Source organism: Orcinus orca, chromosome 8 (genome assembly GCF_937001465.1).
Source record: "Orcinus orca chromosome 8, mOrcOrc1.1, whole genome shotgun sequence".
NCBI lineage: Eukaryota > Metazoa > Chordata > Mammalia > Artiodactyla > Delphinidae > Orcinus > Orcinus orca.
In genome coordinates this window covers 1,867,277-1,882,266 of record NC_064566.1, presented here as the reverse complement: position 1 = coordinate 1,882,266, position 14,990 = coordinate 1,867,277, and the positions used below count along the sequence as shown (strand labels likewise).

General features: G+C 57.4%; 1 protein-coding gene across 3 annotated transcripts in view; it reads right to left on the bottom strand.

Moving 5' to 3' along the window:
• Positions 1–14,990, bottom strand: part of KCNQ1 (potassium voltage-gated channel subfamily Q member 1) — a 345,186-nt gene that overhangs the window by 253,146 nt on the left and 77,050 nt on the right. For all 3 annotated transcript variants that reach the window (XR_004475853.2, XM_049714016.1, XM_049714017.1), the window contains exon 3: positions 260–386. Coding sequence is in view for 2 of the 3 variants with exons in the window: in XM_049714016.1 (XP_049569973.1) it covers positions 260–386 (127 nt within the window). In the remaining variant the exon portion in view is untranslated. The remainder of the gene's footprint in view (positions 1–259; positions 387–14,990) is intronic.

Sequence of the window (14,990 nt, the reverse complement as noted above, 5' to 3'; positions counted from 1 at the left end):
TGTGTTGAGCTTGACCAGACCCCCTGCCCTGTGAGCAGCCTCTTGGGACAGAGGACCTGGGCGCTGAGGCTGGCTCCTGTGTGGGGGACCTGGGAGGTCACCCCACTGGCCTTGGGATCCTGCCCTGTCACAGGCGGAGGAGGGACTCTGCCTGGTGGTGTTCGTGATGGGGGTCCACCTGCCAGATTCTGGGGGAGGGGGCTCAGCTCTTGCCAGGAAACCTCAGGGTGAAGCTTCCAGGGGGGCGGGCGTGACTCACCGATGATGGAAATGGGCTTCCGGGCAAAGCGCAGCCGGCCCCAGATGCCCACGTACTTGCTGCGGCAGCCGGCTGACCAGAGGCGGACCACGTACTCCGTCCCAAAGAACACGACCAGGACGATCTCCTGCGGGGACAGAGGGACGTGAGCTCACCTCGGGCCCCTCCCCCGTGAGCCCACTGAGAGCAGGCGGCCTGGGCCCCGGTCTGCTGCAGCGCCCACCTGGACAGGCCCAGGTCCACCACCGCATTCAGTACCATAGAAAAAAGATTAGACACTATGACCAAGTGGGATTTATACCTGGAATGCAAGGACAGTTCAGCACATAAAAATCAACCAGTGTAATACATGACATTAACAGAACGGAGGGGAAAAAATCACATGGTCTCCTGATCGCAACGGATGCAGAAAGAGCATGTGACAAGATTCAGCACCCTTTCATGATAAAAACAGTAAACAAACTAGGAATAGAGGGAAACTATCTCCGTGTAATAAAAGCCATATATGAAAACCCCGCAGCGAACGTCATATCAACGGAGAAAGGCTGGAAGCTTTTCCTCTAGGATCAGGACCGAGACAAGGATGCCCACTCTCACCGCGTCTATTCAACAGAGTACTGAAGTCCCAGCCAGAGCAATTAGGCAAGAAAGAGAAATAAAAGGCTTCCAAATTGGAAAGGAAGAAGTAAAATTATCTCTGTTCACAGACGATATGATCTTATGTGTAGAAAGCCCTAAAGATTCCATGCGAAAGCCCTGTTAGATCTAATAAATGAGTTCAACAAAGTAGGATACAAAGTTGATCACAAAAATCAGTTGCATTGGGCTTCCCTGGTGGCGCAGTGGTTGAGAATCTGCCTGCCAATGCAGGGGAGACGGGTTCGAGCCCTGGTCTGGGAAGATCCCACATGCCGCGGAGCAACTGGGCCCGTGAGCCACAACTACTGAGGCTGCGCGTCTGGAGCCTGTGCTCTGCGACAAGAGAGGCCGCGATACTGAGAGGCCCGCGCACCGCGATGAAGAGTGGCCCCCGCTCGCCACAACTAGAGAAAGCCCTCGCACAGAAACGAAGACCCAACACAGCCATAAATAAATAAATAAATAAATTTTTTAAAAAATCAGTTGCATTTCTATACACAAACCATGAACAATCTGGAAGGGAAATTATAAAACAATTCCATTTACACTAGCACCAAAAAGAATAAAGTACTTATGAATTAACTAAGGAGGTAGGACACTTGTACAATGAAAACTAAACAATACTGTTTAAAGAAATCAAAGACGACCAATAGATGGAAACACATCCCATGTTCACGGATTGGAAGACTTAATACCGTCAAGACGTCAGTGCCACTCAAAGGGATCTGTAGACTCAATGCAATCCCTCTCAAAACCCCGATGACAATTTTTGCAGAAATAGAAAAAGCCCTCAGATTCACACGAAATCTCAAGGGCCCCTGGATAGCCAAAACAAGATGTGGTCCATCCACACGACGGAATGTTCCTCAGCCTTAGAAAGGAGGGAAGTGCTGGCACAGGCTACAGCGTGGATGGACCTGAGGACGTCGTCAGCTCACTTCCAGCTGGTGCCCTGCCCTGTCCCCACCCCGTCCCAACCCAGGGAACCCAGCCCCGTCTGGGGACTCCCGCTCCCATGCCCGGCCTTGCCTTCCCCCACCATGGAGCCCACCGGGAGGGGGTAACCGGACACTGGCTCCCGGATACCCATAACTAGGATGGAATGCTCATACCATCCAGCTTGTGTGTGGGGCAAGCTCGGGGGATGATGGGAGAAAACGCGGGACATTTCCCGCTTTCCTTTTGCAAGAAAGTTCTTGGTTTGCAACGTCAAGTTCTTCAGGGTCAGGGTATGTACGGTCGGGGGCACGTGGGGGATGGTGGAGAGTGAGGGAGGGGGGACGCTCGCAGGCTCTGTGGCCTCAGAGGGTCGTGCTGGCGCCACCTCTGTCCTCAGCTGGAGGGTGGCTGAGCCCACCGGGGAAGGGGCCGTGTTTACCTGCCCGCCGCCCTCTCCCCAGCCCTGGAGCATGCCCGCCTTGGTTGGCCCTGGACACGGATCTGCTGAGTGAGTGAATGAATGAATGAACGAACGAACGAACGATCAGACCAACGAGCGACCGAGGGCTCCCTGGTACCAGGGCTTCGTCTCGGGCGTGTGTTTCCCGCGATTCTGGCCCAGCCGGTCCTAAGTGGGTGTAAGGAGATGACAGACAGGAGGCCCTAGCAATGAACGACGGCGTAGGGGGGGAGCGGCTGGAGGGGCCGGCTTCCAGTGTTTGGCCATCTCGACAAGGGCCGCAGAGCCACCACCTCTGGGTCCCCAAAGCTGAGACACCAGTGCTGGCATCTTCACAGAGGAGGGGTCACCAGACTGCTGATGGCCCTGAGGGGGCGGACAGAGTCCCCCAAAGAGCAGTCCTCAGGGCCTCCATCCCAGCTCTGCAAATCCAGACACCGCCGGGCTGATGAGTCACTTAGCAGGTTTGTTCTTATTTCGATGCGTTATTTTGTTACTTAAATACCTTCTCCAGCCGCGTCCTAAGCATATTCGAAGCGGTAGAAATCTTACAAACATCAGGTAAGAGCTTACTGCACTTCAGTCTTGCAACAGACCTTCTGATAAATAAGTAACTCCCAGGGCTGGCTGTTGACGCTGCATGTCTCCCCCTCCCCCCAGATTATCCTGGCCTCGAGCTCAGAGCTCCCCCTGCCCTCTTGGGGCTGGCGGGCTGGGGCTGGGGGACTCTCCCAATGGAGGGGTGAGAGGTAGGAATAATTTAAAACAACGCTAAGCCCCAAGTCCCATTTGAGTCTGGAATGCAGCTCGAGGCCGGGATGGACATGCCACCAGTCCACCACCGGCATGCTGGGTGGGAGAGAGCCCAGACCGGGGCGGGGGGAGCACACGTTTACTCCAAGATCAAATGATCCCCACACCGTCAGCCTCGAGCGCTGGGCAGGGTGGCACTTGGGGCCAAGGCCGCCGGGACCTCCAGGGCGTCGCCGTGGCCCAGCCATCACCATCTTGGAGCCACCTGTCCACTGACCTGGGTGCCGGGAGGGCGGACAGGCTGGCCTGAAGTTCTGGACCTGCAGGGACTCTGGAATTCTTTCACCAGAGGGGCCTGGGCCACCCTGGGCTGGGGGCTGCTCTGGGGGCTTTGACTGGGCTGGACTGTCCATCTGTGGAGGCCAGTAGGCTAGGGCCTGCCGGAGGGCTGACCCCCCAAGTCTTCCTGTGGGGCTGCCCCTGACTCAGGGGACAGCACCCCCAGTCCAAAGCAGGCTCACGGAATGGCAGGGCTGCTTCCTCTTAGCTCCGGGGAAAGGGGGACCAGCCTCCAGCCTCAGTGACCCAGACCCAGAGGATGACCCCCCGAACCCCTACCCCCGGCCACCCTCCCTGCCCTGGGTTTTCTCCAGCCGGCAGGGGCAGGCCTGCAGCTCGGTTGTCTCTGCAGACCAGGCCCTGAGCAAGCCCCGGAGGGGAACACAGAGGCCTCAAGCTCCCCCCAGAGCCTGCCCACCTCAGCCCCTGCCTCCACACCCCAGCTCAAGCCACCGCCCTGGCCGCACGGCCCACACGAAGGGTCAGGGCTTGCCCCGGCCCACCCGAGAGCCTATCGCCGGCCCAAGGCACGCGCCCCTCTCCGCCTGGGCCCGAGTGCTCGGCCTGGGGCCCTGTCCTTCCAGCTCCTCCCCCCCCCGCCCCCCAGGTCCCCACACCCCCCTCGGTCCCGCTCAGGCCCCCCCCATCACACCTGACCCCTCCACTGATAAGAGTCAGCCCAGAGGCCCCTGTCCACGAGCCCACGTGGTGTCTGCATGCCCGCATGTGAGCAGGGGTCAAGGATACTGGCCGGAGCACGGCCCTGAGCTCTGCCCCACAGATATGGGGAGAAGGGGCCGTCCTCGTGTCAGGGACCTCCGCTAAGACCGCAGTCACCAGAGGGACGAAGGGCCCCCTCCCACCTGGCCACTGTCCCTCAGACAAAGCAAGGTCGCCTCCCAGCTGCACTTGGCCTCATGGACCAGGGACCTGTGAGCCGGCCAGGCGCCAACACCAGGGCACAGGCCCGAGAATCCCCCGCCTGTGGGAAGCAGACCAGGCACTCAGACGTCAGGGCTCCAGGCAGCCACGAGCCCCGCACCTGGCGGCCGTGCCCCTCCTTCTGTGAGTTTCAGAGCAGCGGGTCCTGGGCTCCCCATGTGTCTCACAAGCAGCGGGGTTTGGGGTGGCTCTTGGCAGTATTATTTGTAATGTTTAGAATTATTTTAAAAAACAAAGTTCCTAAGAAACAACTCAATTAAAAAATGGGTATGAAACTCGAATAGGCATTTCTCTAGAGAAGACATACAGACGGTCAAGAAGCACATGAAAAGCTGCTCAACACCACTGGCCGTCGGGAAACGCAAATCGAAACCACAGCGAGACACCGCCTCACACCCATCAGGACGGCTACTATCAGGGAAGCGAGATAAGTGCTGGCGCGGATGCAGAGAAACTGGAGCCTTGCGAACGGTGGGCGGGAATGTAAAATGGTGCGGCCGCTGTGGAACAGTGTGGAGGGTCCTCGAAAACTTAAAAATAGAATCACATGTGATCCAGCAATTCCACTTCTGGGTATAGCCTCAAAAAAAAAAAAAAGAAAAGAAAAGAAAAGAAAAGAAAGCAGGATCTCAAAGGTATTTGCACACCCGTGTTCACAGCAGCACTATTTACAACAGCCGAAGCAACCCAAGTGTCTGTCGAATGAACAGATACACAAACTGAGGTCCGTCCACACTACGGAATATTACTCAGCCTTACAGGGAAGGCAATTCTGACACAGGCTGTGATGTGGGCGAACCTTGGGGACACTACACTCAGTGAGAGAATGCAGACACAGAAGGACAAATCCTGTCTGATTCCACCCACATGAGGTCCCTGGAGGAGTCACGTCCATAGAGACAGAAAGTAGACGGTGGGGTCCCGGGGCTGGGAGAGGGGAGTGAGTGTGTAATGGGGACAGAGTCTCTGCTTGGAAAGACAGAAACTTCTGCAGGCAGATGGTGTGACGTTCCCTCAACAGCGTGAATGTACTTAATGCCGTCAAACTGTGCGCTTAAAAGTGGTTAAGATGGTAACCTGTATGTTCTATGTATTTTACCACAATGTCAATAAAAAGAAAGCCTTTCGGTGGCTGCCGGGGGCCGGGGGAGTGAGGAATGGGGGTCACTGCTGACGGGTGCAAGGTTCCCTTTCGGGGTGACGACAAAGTTCTGAAACTAGACGGAGGTGGTGGTGGTACAACGTTGTTAATGCGTTAAATGCACTTGAAAATGGTGACCTGTGTGGCGAGTGTGTTTTTCCATGACACAAACGTCCCCTGCCCCCGGGCGCTCTGCGCTCAGGCCTCTGCCTGGACCTTGGGGCCGGCCCCGCGGGGCAGAAACCGCCGTCCTTGAGCCTCTGACTCTTAATCTTCGTGGTCCATTGTTAGTTCGCTGTTAAATGAGCAAACGGAGCAGGTGATTGCCTGCAAAGGTCACTCGGGTGCAGCCGCGTCCCCAGTGGAGGACAGTGCAGGAAGCGAGGTGCAAAGGCCAGGCCGCACGGGACACGGGCGGGCACTGGACCCCCGAGACAGTGCGGCGCTGGGCCGAGGGTCCCGCTACCAACAGGACGCCCAGGGCCCGGCTCGCTCTGCGCGAGGAGGCCCCGCCATCGGGCAGACGGACACGGGGACCCCCGAGCTCGACCAAGTTACAAGTAAGGGGAACAGCCCGCACCCGCCTTCGGCGTTTTGGGGTAACGGCAGTCAACAGCAGATCCGCAAATCCCGAGAGTCAAGATAAAGGCTCGGAAAAGCAGGTGCTTCTCTGGGTTTTCCAGCCCCGGTACGCAAAGGGGAAAGGGTGCGGATCCCTTGGGCGTTTCGTAATCCCCGTGGCACCACTTCCCACCCCCCCAGAAGGGTGAAGGTCCACGCGGCCGTCTTATCTATTGCTTCGTTTTTCTCAGCTCGTGAGTCCTCATGCATCGGATGCGTTCTGAGGCTCAGCCCTGCCCGCACAGCCTGGCTCAGAAGCGCTGGGAACGGCCTGTGGAGCACGGCCCCGGGTGACAGAAAGCGAGCCGGCCCGGAGGCTAAGCCCCGCGCGCTGCCTGTGCGCAGAGCCTAGCTTCTCGGACGAAAGCGCTTGTTTTGTTGTTTTTGCTGAACAATAAAGGAAACCTCACGCACCCTCACCGCTCCCCCCGGCGCTCTGTTATCCTCATGATGAAAAACCAATCTTAACGCGAGCTGGAAGGTTAACTGCCGGGAATTAGGCGCCGAGATTTGTGGGGTGGAGGGGTGGGGGCCGACGGAAAGCAGAAATTGGGGTTGAGGACAAAAGGCACGGCACCCTCCCAGGCGGCCGTGTGGATGCCAGACGTGGGCAACTCGGAGATGGGGCCTGGGGGACCCACTGCAGGAGCTCCTGGTCCCTCGAAGGCTTCCGGGTGAGAAGGACGCCTGTGCTTTCTGGAGTAAACAGGATTTCACCAGACAGATGGGGGAGCCTGGAGGAGGGGTGGACTTGGGGGCCAGGCCACGCCGCCCGTCAAGGCCAGGGGCGCAGGCCACCAGACCTTCCAGAGGTCTCTGGAAGAGGTGCGGGCCGCCTGGCCCTGGCCAGGTGTCCCCAGTGTGGGGGGGGCTGGGGTCCCCAGCACAGAGCCCGGTCGGCGGGCTCCAGGGCCAGCTGTTCCACCTCCACGGGGGACCGATAAGCCCCAGAGGGGGCCGGCCTCGGCATTCCCGGGAAGGTCCGCTGGCCGGAGGGCGCGGAGCCGGCCTGCGTGCTGCTCAAAGGCCCTTTGTTCAGGGGCCTGCCTGAGGCCAGCTGCTCCCAGCCGCGCACCCAGGCGAGGGCCATGGGCCTCCTGGTGACATGTGCTGGGCACAGCTGGCCGCCCTGCCCCCACCGCGGAACACCAGCACCTCCACCCAGCCAGAGCTGCCCGGCCCGGGGCAGGCGCAGGCTGTGGCCCTGCACGGGGCCGGGATTCTGCCCGCCCAGGACCCGCTGCGGGGCTGACCCACACACCCCTCCCCACCCAACTCCCCCTGACCCGTGGGGAGCCCCTGTGCTCGGCCGTGTTCCCCGGACCCACGGCCTCCCTGGATGCACAGCCATCACCTTGCCCCCGGGCCCCTCTGCGCCCTGCCCGAGGTCCCAGCGGCCCGAGGTGGCCGTGACAGGGTCGTGGGCCAGGCCCTGGGTCAGGCGCTGGGAGAAGGGAGGGGGTGGCCCTGTGGCCCGAGGGGCATCCACGCTAGGACAGAAGGGCAGGCCGGCCCCCGAAAGCATCCACCCTCCCGCAGGACAGTGAGATCCAGGGCCACCAGACGCCCAGGGCTGGTGACCCGGGTCAGCCCCTCAAGCCCACGGTGCCTCAGTGACCCCGTCTGTGAAATGCGGGTGCTGGCGGGACCCACCTCCTCGGGCTGTGGGGAGGAAGGATCTAGAAGACAGGGTCGTGTTGAGTGGGGAGGCGGTCCTCAGCACAGGTGGGGAGGCCTAGGGGAGGGCCCAACCCAGACGGGTCTCACAGCACCGACGGCCCTCCTGACTGGCGCCCAGACCCCATCTGACAGATGCTGAACCTTTTGCTGCCTGTCCTGTCCTGAGCTTGTGTCCCCCCTCCCCAACCAGGCAGCAGCGCTCAGTCCAGCCCGGGGGACCCCTCCCCATGCCACCTCGTCAGCTGTCTGTCCAAGGCCGGGCCTATCTTTACCCCAGCCGCCCAGTCCAGCCCCGAGCCCACAAGGTGCCCACCTGCTGCTCAAAGGGCCACGTGGCAACTCCATGTGGGGTTTCCTTCCTCCTTGATGGGCCTGCATCCCCTCCCCAGAGAGGGTCGGGTCCCCTGGGCTCCCCCTTGTACCGTCAACCCCAGCCTCACGGGAGCCACATCTGACACTTCACGACGACTCCACAGGCTGAGTGGCCACTGGGCAGGGCCCACCTCCCACAGGGGCACCTCCTCCACCACGAGCTCCCTGGGAAACCCTCTTCCAGGGAGCAAGCAAAGCACAAGGACGCCCCTGGAGCAACCCCTTCCTGCAGCCAGCTGCTCAGGACCCCACTCCGTGGAGAGCCAGGGTGTAGTGGGGGTCAGTCCAGGCCCCTCCAGCACCACCACCGCCCCCTTCGTCCTCTGTCCGAAGTTCTGCAAGTAACTGCAAACCCCAGCGCCTGTCACTCCAGGCACAGCAAATGGGTCCGAGCCCCGAGGGAGTGGGTATGTGATGGGGGTTTCAGCAAGACGGGGGCCTTGGGGCACACCGTGCCCTGGCACGTTCTCGGGCCCGTTCTCGTGGGGGCCAGATCCTTCCCAGCATCGCAGGCTGTCGGGTTCAGCCTCTGGAAAAAGGCCGCCCGCCTGCAGCGGGGAGGAGAGCGGCGCGAGGTCATTTTAATTTCCCGTGGACTGACGGTGCCAACCCAGGTAAAGTCACACGAGCTGCAGGTGGTTTACTGAGATGCCTCCAGCCCTGGGACCAGCGACACGGGGGTGCCCAAGCGCCGCCCACTTCCTCCCCACCTGGGCGTCCCCAGGTCAGCGGGCGGACAAGGTTCGGCGCCCCGACACCTGGCCGGCACGGGAGAGTCAGATGCGGCCGAGGGCCCCCGGGCGGTAGTCTGGGCAGATTCTGACAAAGCAAAGCCTGCTCGTCCCCCAACCCCAGGGTGCCTGGCAGACGGTGGGCACCCAGGAGGCATTTGGTTAAAAAAAAAAAAAGAAAAATGCGTGTGTGTGTGTTTACACAAAATATAACCTACATATTTTACTGTATTATTATTTGCTTTCCACGAGTGAATTTCAACCCCCTGGGGAGATGCACTTGTGAAGACAATGAAGCCACTGGCAAGGGACGTGGGCAACAGTGTGGAAACGACAAATGTCCCCTGTTGGCGTTGGGCCCGGACGGGGGCCCGGGAAGCGCCCTCCTGCACGCAGAGGGGCTGCTTTCATCACTGAACGCGGCCTGCGTGCTCCCCACTGGCCTCCTCTCCCCGATGGCCACGGAGGAGAGCGCTGCTTAATCCCCAAATAGTCAAGCCTTTGCGGTGACCTTGTAACCATTTATTTCTAACTGTATTGGGCTTTGATGAGAAAATGTGAACAGCTAATTCTCAATTTTTCCAAGTGTGTTAGGTGTTTTTATGGCCACATAAAGTGACCAAACACCTCCGTGATTAGGATGCATAGCTCTAGTGCTGGTTTTGAAATGTGGGAAGAGGGCCTTCCACCGTGCGGCCCACCACCCCGGAATTAGGGCCTGTAGCCCCAGCTGACTCCAGGCGGGGCAGAGGGGAGCCGTCCCCATGGACCCTAAGCTCTTCGTGATGGTTGTTTGAAGAAGCCACATTTGGGGATGCCTGTTGCCTGGCTACAGGTAACAGGGACTTATTTGGGCTTACTGTTGGAATCTGAAATTGCTCACAATTGCAACGTGTAACCATCCGCGTCTCTACTGAGTTTTTTGTCTGCTAGAATCGGCCCGTGCTGAGAAAGATGCGCTAAAATTTCCCGTGAGCATCACCGTCAACCCTGCATTTCCAATAGCGCTTGCTTGACGTATTTTGTTATGCTCTCTGATGCATAAAGTTTTCTCCCCTAGAAATGGTGCCTTGTCCAGGCCGGTCTCAGCACGGACCCTGATGCTTCCACCCTGCTTTTGTTTTTTCCTTTTGTGTGCACTTGCTGGGCATCACTTTGGCCACCCCTTCATTTTTCAGCTGTCATCACCGGTTTGCTTGACTGAATTCCTCTGAACAATGTATTTGTTAAAAATAAAAACCCTTCTGACAGTCTCTGCCTTTTAACAGAGGCATTCAAGCCATTCACATTTAGTGTAAAACTGGATACGTCTGGCTTCTTTCCACTTTACTGTCTATTTGCTATTTCACTTGGTTTGTTTCTTTCATTCTCTTCATAGTCGTCAAGTTGATCAGTATATTACCCATTTCCTTTTTATTCAAGAATTTGGGAGTTTCACTGAACCCTTCCATCCCATCACTGTGATCCTTCGGTTCCTTTACTCGTAACCAAACTTGCTCTGGCCTAGGAACAGTTTCCACTGTAGAGTTTCCCCTACGGCTGTCTCCCCAGTGAGGCAGGAATTGGCGTGACTTTGTTCCTGTCAGTCAATATCCTCTGTGGGAGAATAAAGCAACTCCAATGTTGCTTTTATAGACCCCATGAAACCCTGCAGCTTTTGCAAGAACGCTAATTTCACCTTGCAGTCAACTAGCATCCTGTGGTCGGACACAGACGGTGGGGACATGGCAGGGAGCAGGCGTGGCAGGCGGGGTCTCTGGGACAGGACTGAGGACAAGCAATGACTTCATTATGGGACATCTGCATGCTGTGAGGATTCTGCTTTCCTTCCCTACAGCCACTCTGGCAACTGCCTGCTGTGACGATGAGAGATGGAGGACCCACCAGGCTTCAGAATCTCAACGACTCTGGAAACCAAATAAATTCGTTATTTGGTTTTTGCTTCCACATTTCAAGAGGCGAAACTCTCCACGTGCCTGCACTTAGGTATCTGGGAACGTCTTCCTCCCAAGCAGATAAAAAGAAGGAAAGAACCCATCCTTCGCTTCCTTCCTTCATTTATTCATCCTGGTCTCAGCACAGTGACCCCCCACCCCCCAGAACTGCTGGGCCAGCTTGCCATCTTCCCAATGCTGGGAACACCAGAGCCCGATCCTTTGTCCATCCAGCTGCACCTACTGTGTGCCAGGCGCTCTGTGTGGACCACGTCCTTGATGCACATCCACGGGCCTGCCGCTGAGAGCATCTGACATCTCTGTGAGCCACTCGGTACACTCCTGCTGGGCACCTGGATGCCCAGCCCATGCCCGAGGCCACCCTCCTCCTGGGGGCTCAGGGAAGAGCACAGAGGGCTGGGGCAGCAGCTGTGTCCTCAGCGGCCACCTATTTCCTGGGCCTTCACCTTTGCAACTCCTCCCCTGCCCCTCAGCCCCCTTCTCCCCTCAGTGCCACCTTCACAGGGGTCTGCCGGCCCATCCCCACCACCAGCTTCCTCTACTGCCCAGTCCTCTCATCACATTAGAAGCCCCCTGGTTTCCCCTCACGAGGTCACCGTTGTCACAGTGGGATGCAGGGCCGGAGCCCAGGAACCTCTCCCATCTCACTCTGGCTGAGTCCCGGGCTCTGAGCACAGCACCAAACCCAGGACCCGGGCTGGGCCGTTAGAACCACGGGCGACAACAGTCCCTGAGGGCTACTCGCCCCTCACGCCAACAGGGGCAGGTCAGAATGACCCCCAACCTCCCTCGCTCAACAAGTCTGCCCCACTCGGGCACCATTCGGGGTTGACGTGTGTCCCTCCCAAATTCGTAAGTTGAAGTCCTGACCCCTCAAAATGTGACCTTATGTGGAAACATGGTCATTGCAGATGTGATTAAGTTGAGGTTTCTAGGATGGGCCCCTAATCCAATCCGACTGCTGTCCTTATAAACGGGGGATGTTAGGACACAGACACACACAGGAGAACCCCATGTGAACACGGGGAAGCAGAGGTCAGGGTGAGGCTTCCACAAGCCAAGGAATGTCCGTGGTCACCACCGAACCACCAGAGCTGGGGGAGAGGCCCCCTCCCAACCTCAGATACCAACCCCCCGCACCCTGATCACGAACTCCTGGCCTGAGGGGGCGGCACCGGTGCCGGGGGCTCCAGCCTGACACCACGGCCGAGCCAAGGGTCCCCGGGGACGTCCAGGCTGTAGGCCCTGAAGCTTCGTCCTCCTGGGAAGGGGTCTCGGAACATCGGCCGCCCCTCTCCCACTCCTGATGGGAAACTCGTGATGCTGGCGGACAGCAGATGAGAAGCCAAGGCCCCTGGGTGGGAAGAGGGGGTGTGGCGGGAGAGGCACCGGGGCTCCGAGCAGAGGAAAGGCAGGCGGGGGTTTCGGGGAGGCAGGTCCTGAGCCCCAGACAGGAGTGGCTGGCGGGGGCGGGAGGGAGGCCGCCGTGCCCATGGCAGCACCGTCAGCTGCCCGGCAGCCAGCTCTACACGTATTTAAAGCAAATCCCCCGTCTTCCCCAGGCGGGGAGCGCTGTTTCCGTCCACAGGGCAGCCACACGGGGTTGACTTTCAGCCCAGGAACCCCACTGCTGAGGGCTGTGAACCCCAAAGAAGCCCCGTCCCACCGATCTCTGCCTTGGCCACTCAGCTCGGGGAGGAGGACCATGGCGGGGGGGTTGGGAGGGGGTGGGATTTTCTCTGCCGAGCTTCTCAAAGTGTGTTACTGAAGAACTGACCCAGAACTAGAAGCAGACCACAGCGGAGACTTGGGGGTGAAAACCCTTCCTCGGGATCCAGTCCAAGCGCAGCGCTGCGTGCACTGAGGCTGCTCCCCCCGTGTGTGTGCGAGAGCACGTGCATGTGCACGCGTGTGCATGTGCGTGATGTGCGTGCGCCCGAGCCTGCCCGCGTGTGCGCTGCGCACGGGCCGTTCCTCTGTGTCCTGACAGCTGGGGACCTGCTCTGATGCTGCACGTCTAGAGATTTTAATGACAGGCGTGAATTTAAACAGGTTTTGTTTTTTCTTTCTTTCCTTTCAGGAATGTTTTAAGGGATTGAGAGGAAATTGTGCACGGATTTTGCTGTTTCAAGAGCTGATACGTGAGCAGCTTCAGACGACGTGTGTTGTTTTAGGGCCGAAGTTTACAAAGTAAGAGCGTGACACAAAGGCGGACGCGCCGGGCACTTGAGAGCTGGCTACTTGGATTTCGCTCCTCAGAGAAGGGGCTGCCTTCCCAGGAAACAGAACTGGAAGGAAACGGCGAAAGTCTGATCTTCAGCCCCCCCTGTCCCTGTCCCCCGCCCCGACGGTGACCTGTTCCCAGAGAGCTGGGGCAGCCCGCAGCCGACGGGATGGGGAGGGGGCTTGGAGCAGCTCTGGGCCAAAGACCACCAGCCCTCTGGTATCCCCCCTCGGGACACCCAGGAGGGCCCCTGCATTCGGACAGCTGCGTGCGGATGCCACAAACCCCACGGTCCCTAGGCCGCCCGGGAGTGACACCCATCACAAGACGGTCTTGTCCCCAGTCTGGGCTCTGGGGCTCCGGCTCCTCGGGGACACAAACTATTGAAAGTTCCCTGAGAAGAAAAAGGGAACCCGAATAGCCCCGATCTAGGAACGACGTTGCATTCCTAACAGAAAATTTTCCCACTCACAAAACTCCGGGCCTAGATGGCTTCCCATGCTCTCCCAAACACCCACAGAGAAACACAGCAATTCTACACTAGCTCTGCCTAAAGCGAAAAGCAGGGACACTGCCCAACGCATCCTACAAGCCCAGTGGTACCCAACGCCGAGAGCAGTGACGTTACAAGCAAACCACAGACGCATCCCTCGTGAACACACAGGCGAAAACGCTACGCTAAGTTTTAGCAAATCAAACCCAGCAACATATTCTTTTAAAATGCATCGTGACCACGTGGGCTTCATGTTAAGGATTCAGGGTTGGCTTACGTTTGAAAACCTGTCAGTATAGGTCCCCATATTAAAAGCCAGAAAACACAGAGAATCATCTCGATAGATACAGGAAAAGCGTCTGACGAAATCCAGTAGCCACGCTCGACACATGCTCTATTCCCAGCAAACTAGGAAGAGAAGAACTTCCTCGGCAGATAAAGGGCACGTATAAAACCCCAAAACTACGATCACGCTTAAGGGGGAGAGACCACTTGTCTCCCCACAAGATCAGGAACCAGACAAGGACAATTGCTCTCTCCTCACGACCACATCTTGTCGTGGAGGTCCCAGCTGGGCCATCAGGCAAGAAAGAGAAATAAAACAACAGGAGAGATTGAAAAGGGTCCCAGGCAGCGCACCAGACAAGAACAAGAAATAAAAGGCACAGAGATTGAAAAGGAAAAAACAAAGCTGACTTTATGTGGGACACCAGGCTCATCTCCACAGAAAATCCTAAAGAATACCCCCCCAAAAAAAAGCTTCCAGAACTAATAAGGTTAGCAGAGCCACACGATACGAGGTTGACATCCTAGCAAGAAACAATCCAAAAGTGACACTGAGAAAACGATACCATCTCAGTAGCTTCAAAACCAAGAAAAACTCGGTACCAAGTCTCACAAATTACATGTGGGAGCTGCGCCCTGACAACTAGAAAACACAGATAAGCGATATTTCAAACTATCTGAAGAGGCGCAGAGATCCCTCGTGTTCAGAAAACTCCGCTTGATTACGATGTGTCTGATACCTGAATTCACCTAACGACTCACCGCAGGGCTAATCAAAATTCCAGCAGGATTCTGGGGGTAGAAATTAACAAACCGATTCTAAGATGTGAATGCAAAGGACTAGAATTGCCAACATACTTTTGAAAATGAACGAAATTGAGGGATTAACACAGCCTGATTTCAAGGCTTACGATAAAAGCCACATGAATCGAGGCAGGGTGATGGTGGCAGAACACATTAGAAAGTCTAGAAACAGAGCCACGCAGATGGTCGACTGATTTTCATCAAAGGTGTCAAACTAATTCTATGGAAACAAGGAGCTGGAGGAACTGAATAACCACATGCACAAAAGAGTTCACCTCCGTCCATACCTGTCACTGTATGTAAAATTAAACCCAAAATGGATCACAGATCTAAATATAAAATGGAAAACTATA